The sequence below is a fragment of the Barbus barbus genome (genome assembly GCF_936440315.1).
Source record: "Barbus barbus genome assembly, chromosome: 14".
In the NCBI taxonomy this organism is placed as follows: Eukaryota; Metazoa; Chordata; class Actinopteri; order Cypriniformes; family Cyprinidae; genus Barbus; species Barbus barbus.
Genome location: NC_136742.1, coordinates 10,794,628 through 10,811,286, shown reverse-complemented (window position 1 = coordinate 10,811,286; position 16,659 = coordinate 10,794,628). Strand labels below are relative to the sequence as shown.

At 36.3% G+C, this 16,659-nt stretch overlaps 2 protein-coding genes across 2 annotated transcripts; one reads left to right on the top strand and one right to left on the bottom strand.

Moving 5' to 3' along the window:
• Nucleotides 1–223: 223 nt before the first annotated feature.
• On the bottom strand, nt 224–6,437 carry LOC306880256 (polyisoprenoid diphosphate/phosphate phosphohydrolase PLPP6-like). Its single transcript, XM_079433670.1, has 2 exons — nt 5,783–6,437; nt 224–1,055 (listed from the first exon to the last, which is right to left on the bottom strand). The coding sequence occupies exons 1-2, from the start codon at nt 6,261–6,263 to the stop codon at nt 688–690; spliced, it is 849 nt and encodes a 282-aa protein (XP_079289796.1). The 5' UTR covers nt 6,264–6,437; the 3' UTR covers nt 224–687.
• Nucleotides 6,438–7,086: 649 nt separating this feature from the next.
• On the top strand, nt 7,087–16,434 carry LOC306880255 (peroxiredoxin-6-like). Its single transcript, XM_079433669.1, has 5 exons — nt 7,087–7,246; nt 9,549–9,705; nt 13,450–13,596; nt 14,915–15,061; nt 15,230–16,434. The coding sequence occupies exons 1-5, from the start codon at nt 7,155–7,157 to the stop codon at nt 15,353–15,355; spliced, it is 669 nt and encodes a 222-aa protein (XP_079289795.1). The 5' UTR covers nt 7,087–7,154; the 3' UTR covers nt 15,356–16,434.
• Nucleotides 16,435–16,659: the final 225 nt, after the last annotated feature.

Here is a 16,659-nt window from a genome sequence, read left to right as displayed (position 1 = left end):
GTTGCACCTTTTGTTTACGCCTACGTCATACGCTTGACCGCCTTGCCATGAACACGCCTGCTTGAGAGACCGGAAGCTGGACATTACAGTTCATAAAGTTTTAAGAATCGCCATTTTTCTTAAACTAATGCATCATTCCGCTTCAGAAGGCCTTTGTTAAAACCCCGGAGCTGTGAGGAGTAGTTTAATGATGGAAGGATACTCTTTTTTTTTTTTTTTTTTTAGATTCAAAAACAGGGGCACCATTTGCTGCAATTATACAGATTGGAACAGTGGATAACTCTGAATGTGTTCGTCTGAAATATGAATGTCAGATATTGCCTGGGATGCCTTGAGGGTGAGTAAATCTTTGGCTAATTTTCATTTTTGGGTGAACTGTCCCTTTAAGACTGGAATAATATATCACAGTACTGACAGTATAAGTAGAGAAATAACTTCAAGTGATGGAAAAACAAGTGAAATCTGTTATCACTTCTCCAGCTTAAACTCATTTATCTGTTCAATATGATCTAATGTGAACCTAAAACCTTGGATATTACTGGCAGAAGATATATGACATTACATTCAAGATAACGTGATAAACTAAAATAAAGCTACTTGACAGACATTATGGAATTATTGCCAGCATACTGGAACCAAACAAATGTGTCTAGATCCTCAAATAATGGGGACCTCAGTCTTAACTTCTCATTGAAGCTGTCCAGTCGTGCTTTGCAACATGACTGGAGACAACCAGAGCAACTCAACCAAATTATATTGCCAGTAGCCCATGAGGAAACCAAACACGACATCCGTCACGTGATGGCGTCCAAGGAGAACTCTAGAAAAACCAACAAAAGTGGCCCAGAGCAGGACAAGAACGCGGAGTGGGGCCGCCAGCACAAGATGGGCCAACAGAAAGCGGGCGCACATTGCAGCACGTGTGGCATGGCCTGATGGGAAGGAATAGCCATCCACAGAGAACGTGGCAAACATGTCCATACGGTTATGGGCAGGACGTCGCCGCCGTACTACAGCTTTCATCACGCCAACCAGGACCAGGTCCAGAACCAAGGCTGAAAAATAAATTATGAAAACGTAAGTCAGGTGAACTTTTATCCAACCTAAATATTAAAGGGATATTTCACCCAAAAATTGTAATTACCCCATGATTTACAACAAATTTGCATACAACATTTTAAAATTTTAAATGTGGATTTTTTTTTACACAAATGCATCGATTCACTTCAGAAGGCCTTTATTAATCTCCTGGAGCTGTGTGGAGCGCTTTTTATAATGGATGGACGCGCTTTCTTTTGTTACAAAATCTCGACTCCTATTCACTGCCATTATAGACGTTTTTCCTGAACGCGGAAGTCACGTTTGACTCTTAACCGGAAGGATGCTTTGCAGTCTCTGGTGTTTCTAGTCAAATTAGCGTATATTCCGAGCCGATAATCTAATGTTAAAAATATTAAAATGTTTTAAAGCACATGGCTCCATAGCGCCATCACTTTACAGTGTCGCAATGACCGTCACTTGTCAGTGCCTCACTCCTCGAAGTTTAATGAGTGTGTAGATGACACGAAGCTGCCGATGTTAGCTACAATAAAAACAGATGGGCACTATTTAAATGGGTTCCTATGGAGACTGGAACAGAAGAGCATCCAATCAGAAGTTTGAATTCATTATGGCGGCACTAATTGTTTACTCAGGAAAAAGGTCTATAAAGCTTGGAAGAACCAGGACATTTTTTATACCTCAGATTGTATTAGTCTGAAAGAAGAAAGTCATATACACCTAGGATGGCTTGAGGGTGAGTAAATCATGGGGTAATTTTCATTTTTGGGTGAACTATCCCTTTAAGGCCAGTTCACACTGCATAGACAGATACAGACCTAGCCAAGAGTCATTAGATTGCAACCAGAAAAACAAATGTAGATCAACGGCTACAGACGAAACCTGACGAACACGTTTGTTGCCGTTTGTCTCCGTCTGTCATGCAATGTGAATTGGCCTTTATAGAATGCCTTAATAAAACGTGTTTGAAAATGTGTTTGTAGCCATGTCACACACATTTGCATTAAGCCCACCTAATAGCTGCTTTGGCCTGTCCTCAAAGTTGGGTAAGCGATTTTGCTAAGTTAAGGAGATGCTGCAAGGCCAAAAAGCATTGGATGAACCTCCAATACTAACGCCACAGTTTGCACAGATATAATCCTGTTTACAGCTGCTCATGAACCCGTGGGAACAGAAACCCGATAATGGTAAGGAGCATTACATTTTCAACACACATTCTAAGTGGCTGACCAAACTCAACACTCTGGGACAGCTGACCAACCAGAGCAGACTGGGCTTTTCAGAAAGGCGGGCTTTAAAGAGACCAAAAACATTTCAGGCAGTGGAAGTTTCTGGCACTTTCTTTTAATGCAAACCGATTCTTATAGCAAATGTATCACTTGTGTTTCATAGGTTTACAGCCCCACTTGCAGTAGGTCTTGTTGATGGGAACCAATTCACCAATCATGGCCAACTACAACTGGTCACACAGAAGACATTTTCCACAGTGATGAGTGGAAAGGTCTTTTCAGAATACTTCATGATTGATTATAGCTGCCTCTGAACACAAGGCATTGATTACCGGGATGAATTAAATGTTTAATAAAAGATGTTAACTTGGGCGAAGAAGTTGTAACAAATCACCTCTGGAAACAGACCAAGCCTGGATTTCTTTAACAAGCTGAATAGGCCATCCAGTTCAAAGTAGTTTTAAAAAATGTCAACATTAATGACTGGGATGTCAAAGCAACAGGGTGTCAGTGGAATGACTGCTGCTGTAGTGGGATTAGTGAGTGAGTATCACTGGAAATACCGCAGAGAATCATGATAAATATGTCTGGATCTCTCTGCAGCAACAAACAAGAAGCCTGTTGCATTTTAAACGGGTTGCCAATAAGCCACATCAATAATGGAGAGCTAAACTGAATGAAAACATGATTCACCTGCAGAAACACCAGGCACTGAAAACATCTGAATAAAAGAAAAAGATGAGGGATGTGTCATAAGGAAGGTGAGAGGAGATGAAGTGGGCTATGATATGCGTCTTGCATCATGGAAGAGAATGAGCCTGAAATGGAGCCAAAAAGAGTGGAGAAAATATATAAGAAACCAAAATATGAAGCCAGCCAATAAAATTGATATTAGCTGACTAAACAAAAGGGCTGATGGACAGACATGGACAGCAGTGTCATAGCTTTAAAGAAATGGTCCAGGTTCAATAAAAGAAAATCAGAAAATTAGCACTGGGTTCCCAATGAAAATGTCTAAGTTTTTCTTGTGAAGGTTTCAGAGAATTAATAATAAGGTATGAGGTTTAAATTACTTGATTTTTTATTTTTTTTTATATGTTTTTTTCTACAAAAGATGATATACCTCAGGGGTGAATTCTGACACTGGTTTTTTTTTTTTAAATTAAACCCAAGAGATTAGCAGATAAATTATTTAAAGATTAAAAATATCATGCAGACACTATTCAATTACAATGCAAGTCTATGATGTAAGACAGTGTAGCAAGAATAAATGTTAAAATACACTTTACAAAGTATAGCCACAAGATTTCACAATACATCACATGATTTTTGCTCACCAATATTTTCTCTGCAAAATTGTATCTGTTTTTAACCTCTGTCACGACCACGTAAACCCATTAACTTTCACATGATATGCACAAGATTTACAGTAAAGGACTGTTTAAAAAATGGCAGCGGCTATTTGCACTAAGTGTAAATAGGGATGCAATGGATTCTATTTACACCCAGTGAAAATAGCAAGATTTTCTGCTATTTATACTACTTATTGCAAATAGTGGCAATTATCTGCACCTCAGTATTGTAGTACATTATAAAACAGTACGCAATAATAACGTATTGAGTGTAAATTATAGTTTTAATTATTAAATGGATGCCACCTTATTGGGACAATAAGGGCCTGTTTACACCTGGTCACTTCATGCGTTTTCTCTGATCGGATATATCTGATTTGTTAAAACGTTTCCATTTACACTTGGCCACATAAATGTGTCTTCGCAAAACGGATATAAATCCGTTCTTCAATTCCTGCGCTATATGCAAATTTAACGGAGTTCACGTCAATGAAAGCAACAGATATGCACTGCATTTTATTTGGCAGTTTGTGCATCGGCTTGCTGAAGAGATACTCAGCTACTCATCCGCGGTGATGCTTCTTCCGTTAGCGCGGTCATATCGGACTAACATGCCATGTAGCCTAAATGCTCTAACATGTTTATTATTTTAATATTTTGGGAGGAGTAAAATTAGCATGTGATTTCAACAACCAGATGCATTTACACTTGTCCAGTTTCGTCAGGAATGCAGCCCAGACCACCTCCTGAAGTGGTTTGAGCGATCTGATTTATATCCGCCTCGAATGCGTTTCGGAGGGCATTTACACTTGGTCTTTTCACGATCGGATAGCTATCAGATCAGAAAAAAACGCATCAAGTGACCATGTGTAAACAGCCCCTAAAGCCCTCCCTACATCTACCCTAACCGATACTTTTAGTTTCAACTTTGATTATTTCTTTCATTTTGAAAATAAATGTCTTGCAAATAAATAAATGCGCGTTTACATGCACGTTCTTAAACCGATTGTTCAGTCACAATGCTGCATTTATCACTGCATGAGAGGATAATGTAGCCTATGATCTGTAAGTTTCCCGCTGACATGTTCCAAGCTTAATTTAACATTTCAACTGACAAATGTATGGAATACTCGGAGTCAGATATCAAATTATTATATAGGCATCAAATTATTATATTTTGACGTCACTACAGGGAAAAACCTGATTTATTAAAGAAGTCGTGTAAACGCAGCTTACTTGCGTTGTCAGGTTACTGGTTATTTTAATAAACTGATATTTATGAGTTATCAGCTTACTGATGTGCATGTAAACGTGCTCATTTGGGGCCCTTCAGGCACTCACAGCAGGCTGCAAGAGAGTGTATGGGGGTCTGTGTAAAAATAACTAAAATTAATAAAGATTTGTCTAAAATACAGTTATTAAAATAAAACATGCATTAAAAAATCCAAACAAACTACTAAGTAAAAAATGCATTTAAACAAAATAACTTGATAAAAATAAACATGGACTTGAATTACTACTATTGAAACACTAAAATACTAAATAATAATACTATACTATTGAAATACTAATAAAAACTATTGGTTTAAATAACTGCTAAAAGTAAATAAAATGCATTTTGATTTACTTAATACATCGAACAGTAGGCTACAGTACCATTTCTACTGTAACAATCAAAACTAAATATTTTACAAATGTGACCCTGGACCACAAAACCGGCATTTGTAGCAATAGCCAACAATTCATTGTATTGGGTACTTTTTTTTTTTTTGTACATTTCCTACCGTTAATACAACAAAACTTAATTTTTGATTAGTAATATGCATTGCTTTTTTTTACACCCTCAGATTTCAGATTTCCATAGTCTAGGCCTAGTTGTATCTCCGCCAAATATTGTCCTATCCTAACAAACCATACATCAGCTTATTTATTCAGCTTTCAGATGATGCATAAAAATCGACCCTTATGGCTAGCTTTGAGGTCCAGGGTCACATATTAATATATAACCTTTTACATTTAAGGATGAGGTGCCTTGCATGAAGACGATCATATTTGGGAGTCAGGTGCATATGAAAGATCGAACACGTAAACTCATTTTGAATCCGACCATTTCATTACGAAGCAGCAGTTAAAGCGCATTACCCATGAGCAGGTTCAGCATGACCTCCTGACCGGCGGCGCTGTCGCTTTTGTACAGGCAGTAGGTGGCACCGGCCAGCCACGGGATCCCGTGTCCGGAGATCTCGACGAGCTTCATGAGCGGCCGCATGCTGCCCCATGACGCATCCTCACAGGCGCACACCCCGAGGCGCTTCGACAGCCACAGGTCGATGGCCAGCAGAGAGCTGAGCGCGATCCCAATGATGGACGGGTTCAGTTTCATGCAATCTTCCTCAGGTAACTGCTGCCCGCCGGTGGAGGAGGTGGACGAACCCGAGCCGCGTCGCCGGCTGGGGCTCTCGGAGGCTCGGAGCCGGGCCGCGGTGGGATCGGAGCCCTGCCTCTGCAGCAGGTGCGGCGGGGGAGTCCGGTTCAGAGAGATGAACTCGTAGCGCCCGTTTCCACCGGCACACGGAACACTGCCGGTGCGCGCCGCGCTGCTCCGCGCTTTAGGAGAAGGCATGCTACTTCACTAATGCCAAGACAGGCTAGTCCGATATTATTGGAATGTCTTCCGTGTTATAATATAGCTTTTGGATCTGTCTTTTTCAGGTCATAGTTTACTGGTGATAACAGAGAACTGGTCTAACTGGACTACCGTGCAGCGCCATCTTTAAAAAGCAGCTATCTGCGCAATGCACAATGGGAAAAAAAAATTATGTTCTTCAACCATGTGACCACATTACAAAATGAGTTAAATAAATATTAAGTACTATAATACAAAAGTGGATTAAAAACAGTACAAAAAATACTATAAATATAAATAATTTGAATAAAATATTGAAATATTGTTCCGCATCATCAGATCACTCATGCAATGCAAGTAGTTTAAATACAGATCAGATCACAGTATAATTTGTTGCATATTTGTGTTTTAGGATGAGTCTTTTGTGCTTTACTTGACATACGATATCAGAATAAATGTTAGTTATCAAAAATACAAACAAGTAACTTATGCAATGGTGCTTAAGTATGTCAAAAGTTAAAATTATAATAAACGCAAGTTAAAATCAAAAAGAAACGGAAAAGAAAGGAGCTGTCTGATATTTTAACTAAACGATATATATTTATTTAGGGTTAATAAATAGGTAATAACATGATAAAATATTGAATAAAGCAGAAAACCCACAATTGCATTTTTCTACATTCTTTTGAGTAAAAAGTCTTGCTCAATGCAACATTGTATTTATGATGCAGAAACAATAAACTAAATTGCTCTTAATCTTTGAACTCTGAGAGGTAGCGGCGTTTCATCCAATCAGAAGCATCGCCCCGCCCACCTCTGTCTTCCTGATAAACCTCCGTTCCATGGTAGCACGTGCTGTCTGTAACACAAGTACAGAGGAAAACGGTCATGCCTGGAATTCTGTTGGGAGACGTGCTCCCTAATTTTGAAGCAGAGACTACAATCGGCAAGATCAAATTTCATGAATTTTTGGGAAATTCGTAAGTAGCTAAATAGATTAATTTTGTTTTTGAGCGAGCAGGGCCTAATCTGGCACGATCTATCTGCGTTTATGATGGTTTGACACTTCATGACCATTATAGTGGCTGATGTAGGACATAAACATGACCCGATACCTTACCAATATAACTGGTGGTGATGTGGCATATAGCGGCTTACATCCGTTTCTCTCTGTCGAGCTTTAGACTTGAACGGAATACACTCATTGAATAATCTTATTTGCAATAGTTTTATCTTAAAAAAATAATAAATAAAATTATTATTATAATTTTTTTTGCGGCAGGGTTGGCTTAAAGAAGTCTGAAAGACTAAGTTTAAGCCATATAAGAAATGTGCAGTCTGAAGCTTTAGGCATCTATGATCGTGCAAACCTTGGTTTTATTGCAAGGTATGACATTGCTACACAGGTATGCACTCAGAATAATAGCACAAACAAACTTGTATAAGTCATAACTAGTATATTACAGCTATTTTAAAAAGGGTGCCATATAGGAGGTCAAATCAAGAACCTTCAACAAATTAAACAAACAGCACATTTCTCAAAACTGTTCTCTTTAAACCAGCTTTAATTTGTGAACAAAATGTTTGGGATGGGGTGTAAAATATGCCTGGTCATTATGGCTGCAAGATTAACAAGGCCGGTATTGTTGTGACTTTGGCAAGAGTGTAAAGTGTTGGGAAGTCCCCCATATTGTGCTCATTTTTTTTTCTAAAATTTAATCTTAAAATTTTTAGATTTTAAATTCAAGTCAGTTTTATTTGTGGATCATAATACACAGTTTCAAAGCCACTTTACAGAAACTCATTATGTTAATGTTTATAATATCTTAATATGTTTATACTTTGTAGCATTTAAAACTGTGCAATAAAAACAGCAGACTAAAACTGTGCAATAATATAGCTAACATTCTGTGACCAAAACATTTGCTATGTAGTATTTATTGCTTTGCATAAGAGTACTATGTGTGTGTGTAATTTTGGATGTACTATAAATCCAGCTTTAAATTTATTTCTGGGTGATGACATATTTTTTACATTGTGCTGTATAGTATATAGGCAAATGCATAAATTTACATGATGCATGTATGGAATATAATGGGCATCTGCAACCCATGTACATGTGTCCAGTAGTGTATACATATTTAAAATTGAAAAAATGCATGAAAGCAGTATGAGCTGTTTATTTACACTGTCATCTCTTCATAGAAGAGTAGAAGGTTTTGTTAAGCAGGCTGCGGTCAATGAACTGACCTGGAAAAAAGTAGCATTCTTAATATGCAGGTTGTGTAACTGTCCTCATTTGTCCCTAACAGAAGGGGGCCCGGATGGTCCCCATTTCAAGCCAAACATCCTCCACAGTGTGTCTAGGAGTTTCTTTCCTTAGGAGGAAAAGCGGAAGATTCTGAAATTGAAGCATGTAGCAGATGTCGTAATGAATAAGAGGGTGTTTGGCAACCCTTCATTCTGCATTTCCCAACTGTAAAAACACAAGTTTCTCAATCTTCCTGTTTTTGACCATTTTAAAGTGTCCCCTTTCAAACTTGTCTTCCAGTTTACAGTGTGAACTTAAAATGTGAAAAGAGTGTGAATTTCCTTTCATTGTGGTGATCATGTGACAAAAGAATTTGGCGTTGTTTCTTTAGCTGCAGTCAAAACAGCTGCTGGCCTTTGAATAAAGAAGTGCTGCTCTGTGCATTTCTACTAAACTTTTTTCTTTTGGGCTGAATGGATGTAATGTTAGCTTTATCCAGCTATTGGGAGATTCCCAGAACTTCCCAGATAGATAAAGAGACTTGTTTTCAGACGTGCTCAAATTCATGTCTCCAGTGAGTGAATGATTATTTTTCTTTAGAACTTGAAAAACATGTGACCTGATTATACGATATGACTAATTGTCTCTGCACCCAGATGGCTTCCTGACACTACTCTTTTGTAATGGCTCAACCTGCCACTTGTTAATTTTTACATAGTACAAAAGCAAGCATGAATTTGTAATCGATTGCCATTTTATCTGAATCTCCGATTATCCATTGCGCTTTTCATTAAATGGGTAATTTACTGCTGGCAGGAATCTGCTTTTAACTGGTGGTGCTACAGTATATTGCTAGAAAGGAAAAGGGCTGTGCTGTTTCTTTTTGCCTAAAAGGTAGAAAGAATTGAATGCTTCTAACACACTGGGCTTGATCCAACTGTCTGTGAGGTGGGATCTGATGATGTTTTTCACGAAGTCCTGTAGCTGTCAAAAGCTGTTCATTTACATATAATTTTTTTCACCCTCTTTAGATGGGGTATCTTGTTCTCACACCCACGTGACTTCACTCCAGTGTGTACAACTGAGCTAGCCCGTGCTGCGAAGCTTCACGATGAGTTTAAGAAACGCGACGTGAAGATGATCGCATTGTCCATTGACAGCGTGGAGGACCACCGCAAATGGAGTGAGGTCTGCAGATATTACACTTGCATCCTACAAAATGTTTTTTAACTAACTCCTGACACATTATTTATTTGTAAATCTATTTTTTTTCCTCTAGTATATTAATATTATTAAAATACTATTAAATGTGTAATATTTACAAAATATTTGGTCCTATATCTGTTGCAGAAATTGCATACTGTAATATTATTATTGCTTCTTTACCCCAAATCCCATATACACTACTGTTTTTTTTTTTTTTTTTTTTTTTTTTTTTTTTTTTTTTAAATAAAGGAAAAAGTTTTATTCACCAAGGATGCATGACATTGAACAAAAGTGATAGTAAAGACATTTATTTTAAAAGATTTATTTTCAACCTTCTATTCTTCAAAGATTCCTGAATAAAACGCATCACTTTTCACACAAATATTAAGCAGCACAGCTGGGGTGTATTCCAGAAAGTACAGTTAACTTACCGTCAGCTAAACCCTGAACTTTCGGTTGATTAACCCCAAACCTTGTTTACTCAAAATATGTGGTTCCAAAAATGTGTCCGGGAGTAAGTTCATTCAACACAGAGTATGTTCCTGGGTAAGACTCGAGACAAGTCACTGTGGAAACGGATGCTAAGAAAAAGCGCTCCATGCGGTTTCTTTCTTTTTCTTTTGTTCAATGGTCGTTTACATGCTTGGTGCATATCGCCACCTAATTGATGGTTGTGCAATCATTTAAATTTTTTTCCCCGTTTAATCTTTAATCCTTGAGAATATGAATTATATTGTTTGTTTGATAATTATATATTTAGTCACATTAGATTTTTTTATTATAGAAATACATGATAGAAATGCAGATCCATGTGTGAGATAATATAAAATGTAATAAACATTACCTTGTCATAGTGTTTTATAATTTATACAGAGAACTGTTTTATATGCCAAAAAAGTAAATATAATAACCATATTGGAATAATATATTGCCTTATTTATTACTTATATTAGGGCTTTATCATTAACATATCATACATATACAGGGTGTGGTCAGAATTATTGGCACCCTTGGTAAATATTATCAAAGAAGGCTGTGAAAATTAATCTGTATTGTTAATCCTTTTATTATTTTTTTTAAATAAAAGATCACAAATCTAACCTTTCATTGGATAAGAATTTAAAATGGGAGTAAATATCATTAAGAAAAATGTTTTTCTCTAATACACATTGGCCACAATTAACGGCACCCTTTATTCGATACTTTTTGAAACCTCCATTAGTCAGTTTAACAGCTCTAAATTTTCTCCTATAATTCCTGATGAGATTAGAGAAAACCTGACAAGAGATCAGAGACCATTCCTTCATCCAGAATCACTCCAGATCCTTCAGATTCCCAGCTCCATGTTGGTGCTTCTTCTCTTCACCTCACCTCACTCATTTTCTACAGGGTTCAGGTCAGAGGACTGGAATGGCCAGCAGAAGCTTGGGTTTGTGCTCAGTGACCCATTTTTGTGTTGTTTTTGAGGTTTGTGTTTGGATTATTGTCTGGTTGGAAGATCCAAACATGGCCCATTATAAGATATCTAACAGAGTCAGTCACTTATTTTTTTTGTCTGTTGGTATTTGATAGAATCCATGATGCCATGTGTCTAAACAAGATGTCCAGGACCTCCATCAGAAATTTAGGCCCACAACATCAAAAATACATAAGTATATTTCATTGTACACGTGGTACTTTTTTTATGCCTGTGTTCACCAAACCCATCTTGAGTGTTTGCTGCTAAAAAGCTCTTTCATCTGACCATAGAATCTAGTCCCATTTGAAGTTCCAGTTGTGTCTGATAACAGAACATGCTGGAGATTGTTTTTGGATGAGCTAGGATAATTTTTCTTGAAACCCTCCCGAACAACATGTGGTGATGTAGGTGCTGTTTGACAATTACATTTTTTTTTTTGTAAGGTATTCTGACCCCAAGACTCGACTATTTTCTGCAATTCTCCAGCTGTGGTCCTTGGAGAGTCTTTAGCAACTCGAAATTCTTAATTATTGCCCTGATATTTTTTTTTTTTTTTTTTTTTTAACTGCTTTAGCTCTTTTCATAAAGCCACTTCAATAATTTGTGAAGCTCAATTATCTTTTGCTGCACATCAGAAATATATTCTTTGTTTTTTCTCATTGTGATGGATGATTAAGGGAATCTGGGAATTTGTTTTCCCTCCTATTTATATTTCTGTGAAACAGGAAGCCATGGCTTAATAATTTCATGTTCATAATCACCCTGGAGTGCTCAAAATTGTGAATATGAATGGGAATATACTTCATAATATATTTTACTCATAAGATTAAGAATTTCTAGGGGTTCCAATAATTGTCCAACGTGTATCTGAGAAAAACATTTGTTTCATGAGATTTTCCCCCCATTTTCAATTGTTTTAGTTCAATGAAAGGTTAGATATTTATTTGTATTTTTTTTAATAAAAGATCAAAAGGACTAATGATGCAGGTTTATTTTCAGAGCCGCCTTTGATCATATTTACCAAGGGTGCCAATAATTCTGACCACGACTGTGTATATATAAAATATGGGTTATATTATTGTAATATTATATAATGTTGTGCGCTCTGTCACGCCCTCTGAAGGCTCGTCAGTAGATAGCGCTGATGTGAACTAACCCTGGAAGATAACCTGCTCTGGAGCAGGTTATCTTCAGAGACCAAGTTGCTTTGGTTACTTGCATACCCTGAAAGTAACCTCCGATTTTGGAACCGAAAGCTGAGGTTATCCGCTCTCTTATCCTCAAACATACCCGGGTATGTCTGTCACATAACCTACTTTTTGCAATACCCCCCTGATTTCAGCATTGATAAATGTTTAATGTTTCTTTGTAATTGTAACCAAATAAATGCAGTTACTTTGTAAGCATAAGAGACTTCTTTCAAGAAAATCAAAAATCATACAGACTACAAACTTGTGAACAGTAGTGTACACTGAAATTGTATGATACTGATAAACGGACACTTAAGAGGTCACATGGGCCTCCCTTTCTTAACTCCATTCTCTGATGCTGCATTGTTTTGGGACTGTTGTAGCTTAAATATCAAATCATTGGCCTGTAGCTCTTAGAAACGCACACAGAGGACTTCGCCGATTCGTTCTTACTATAATCCCGAGAGGTGTTTTTCTGTAGTTGACACTCTCTGATTCTCTCACTGAACATTTTAACAAAAGGGCTGATTACATGTTACAAGACATCTGGCTTCTCAAGGGTCTGAACTTGGCCAAATGTTTCATAATAACGCTAGAAAATGCATTAAGAACTAGTTTGTAATTCGTTGAGGCACACCGCTTTTGCTTCTGTTATTTTACGGTCTGACGGTTTTAATGCTAACTCTTTTACTGGATATAAAAACATACTTTCCCACCCACATGTGCCTTTTGGCTGAACTCTTGTTTTCAAATTCATGTGAATGTCGCAGACACCCGGTTCCCAGAAGATAATGTGCTTTGTGTGATGTTAGTCACTGGTAAACCACAACACTCTTTACTCATACGAATATCCAGATGTGTACATATACTGTAATGTTCTTAATTGTAAAACATAAAAATAAACCAATATTTTCCATTATTTATGGCTTTGAATTTGTAAAGGAGTTTTTATTTGCCAAAAAACCCCTGTTTTAATTGACTTTCTTCCAACAAGGCTTCACATGTAAGAATGACTGCCTAAAATCTGCAAAAACCATGAATATGACTTCATAGTTCTGTATCTTTTGCTGTCTCTAGGACATCATGTCGTTTAACCAAGACAAAGCCTGCTGTACTGTGCCTTTCCCCATCATAGCAGATGACAAGAGGGAGTTATCGGTCTTACTGGGGATGCTGGACCCTGATGAGAGGGATAAAGACGGGATGCCCCTCACTGCCCGCTGTGTGAGTTTCCATTGCAAGCATTCTTTAATTGTTCTCAACAGGGTTATTGAAGTTAACAAAAACTATAAAACCAGGTTTTTTTGTTACTTGAAATGAAATGACTGTTAAATTAAAATCTAAAATGAACTAATTTTATATCAGCTAGTTGCCAAAGCAACACTTACTACTTACTAAAATAACTAAATATAAAAATGATTAATTTATATAGATATTTTAAAACTAATATAAATGCATACAAAAATAAATATTGAAATGCTGACACACAATCTGCTTGATTTATTTGTAAAAATTGTTTTTACAATAAATATTGCATTCATATGTATTTATTTAATATGAAGTTAATGCTGTTGAAATGGAAAAAAATGTGAACTGAAATAAAATCCGTAAAGTAAACTCATTTTATTTTGGCTAGTTGCCAAGGCAACACTTCTTATTTCCATGTAGTAAAATAACTAAAACAAAAAACGAAATAAAAAAAAAAATATAACTGTGTAGACATTTTAAAATGAATAATAATAATGACAAAATTGCACGATAAAATTACAAAAATTTACCTGAAGTAAAAATAAAAAAATATATAAATAAAAACTAATTGGAAATATTAAAATTCTAGAGCTATAATAGTATGTGTTACTAAAATAACACTGGTTCTTAATCAGGGGTCCCAATAAGTCTTAATTTATTTTTAATTATATTAACACATGTAAATTAAAATGCTAAAAACCTCTTTAAAGATTTATAACATTTTTAAACCACACGGTTTTCAAAATCCGGTTTTTGAATTTATGACAACAGAAGTGCCAGAGGTACATATCAGCTTGTAAATAATTTCTAAGATTTGGAGTCAAATAGTTTGAGAACCACTGCTTTCAATGTCTTGGTCGTGGCCAATGCCTGAATGGGTGATTGTGAAACTGATCCACCTGACTAAATTTCTGTGGATGTTTTGCTGCATGTAACGCTTCCATTGCTCCATGTACCCGCAGATTTAATCTAGTCTTTGCTACAACATGTGCTTTAGCATCTTAACAACAAAAGTTGTCAATACTAGAAAACCCTAAGGAACCTGCCGAAAGAAGACCGATCTATATTAATACACAAATATATTTGATGCTGTTGTTCACACTGTAAAGCCCTAAACGCATTGCACAACTTTCGGCTGGCCGAGACAAAAGATTGGCATCGTGAAACAATTGTGGCGAATCAGAATTATACGGTTACTGAATAGGATTAGTGTGGTGTTATTTCATTAGGTCACCAATTATGAAACTAAAAGTGCTTCTTTCTATCTGCACTTACCATATTGATTATATTTCAGGTGTTTGTCGTTGGCCCAGACAAGAGGCTGAAGCTGTCCATTCTCTATCCAGCCACTACAGGGCGCAATTTCGATGAGATTCTCCGTGTCATAGACTCTCTGCAGCTGACGGCAACAAAGAAAGTGGCCACACCTGTGGACTGGAAGGTAAGATACAGCTATTCTTTCCTTACTATATGTCAGAGTCCCTAAGTTAACATTATTATTATTTACTTTATTTTTTTTCGTATGTGGTCAGAGAAAAAAAATCGTAAAGTACAATTTATTTGTATTTATTTTCCTTCCCTTTTTTTTTTTCTTTTCTTTTTGTTTAAGCCTGGTCAAGAAGTCATGGTCATCCCTTCTTTGTCAGATGAAGAAGCCAACAAACTTTTCCCAGCAGGTTTTACCCTCAAAGATGTGCCTTCTGGGAAAAAGTACATACGCTACACTAAACCTTAACTGATATATTGGGGCAATACTGTAGAAATGGCACTTAACTGACATCACATTTTAGTCCAATTGATGTGGTGCGTTCTCTGACTTTGACTATCCAGAGAGAGAAATGAGAATTTAGCATCTTCAGGTCATTCATTACATACAACATAATTATTGTATTGTGCCTTAATCTCAATAAAACTGATCCTTTTGTCATTTAAAAAGATGTTAATGAGGATTCATTTGGACTGTGATATTTTGATGTTTTTGAATAATGAATTCTAATTTTGGATACTTGCTGTTTATGGCTCAGGTCTAATATGCATAAGTAGTTGTGGTATTTCACAATGTATTCACAAACACGGTTAATTAAAAACTTTAACACCATGGAGAGGTTGAATGAGGAAAAACATGTTGCCAGAATGAACTTTGATTTGTAGTGATTTATTAAATCTATACTGATAAATCATACACAAGGAAAATGCAGTTGGGTCAGTTCTAGCATGCGTGTTATGGAATATGTAATATCAGGGTCAGTTAGTCTCTTATGCTTCCCCGGCTACTTTTATGTACTCAGAAATACAGTACAAACAGTAATATTGTGAAATGACACTTTAAAAATCACTTTTCTGAATATTTTGTAAGATTTAACTTCTGTGGCAAAGCTGAATTTTTCAGCTGCAATTACTTCAGACTTCAGTGACCTTTAGGTATCATTCCAATGTGGTGGTGCTTAAGTAATATTTCTCATCAATCTTGAAAACAGTTGCTAGAAATATATAATTTTATTGCAATTTAAATGTCTTTTACGGTCACTTTTAATTAAATGTATCCTTGCTGAATTTTCAAAAAGAAAAGTCTTATTAGATTTATATTATAAAAAAAACACCCCGACTTTCAACATTGTTTTCAACATTGATAATAAGAAATGTTACTTGAGCTCTATCAAATTAAAATGATTTCTGAAGGATCATTTGATACTGAAGACTGGAGTAATGACTGCTGAACATTAACTATTGCCACAGAAACAAGTTAACATGATATATAATAATTAAAAAAAAAGTTAAATACAAATGTATGCATCAGTTATAAATAATTGAACCAAAATGGGTGGATCTGATAATTTCACATCATAAGGGTCGGTTTTCTATAAATTTCAGTACAGGCTACCAGTGATTGTCTCGGATTAATTAAAGTGTAAATGCTATTTTTTTTTTTTAAACTAATGGCAGGTAAAGATGTGAGGCATGTTCAGAAGTCCGTAGGATGAATGTTACATGGGAAGATTAATTAGCAGGTGTATCCTAATGTGACCCTGAAAATAGTAT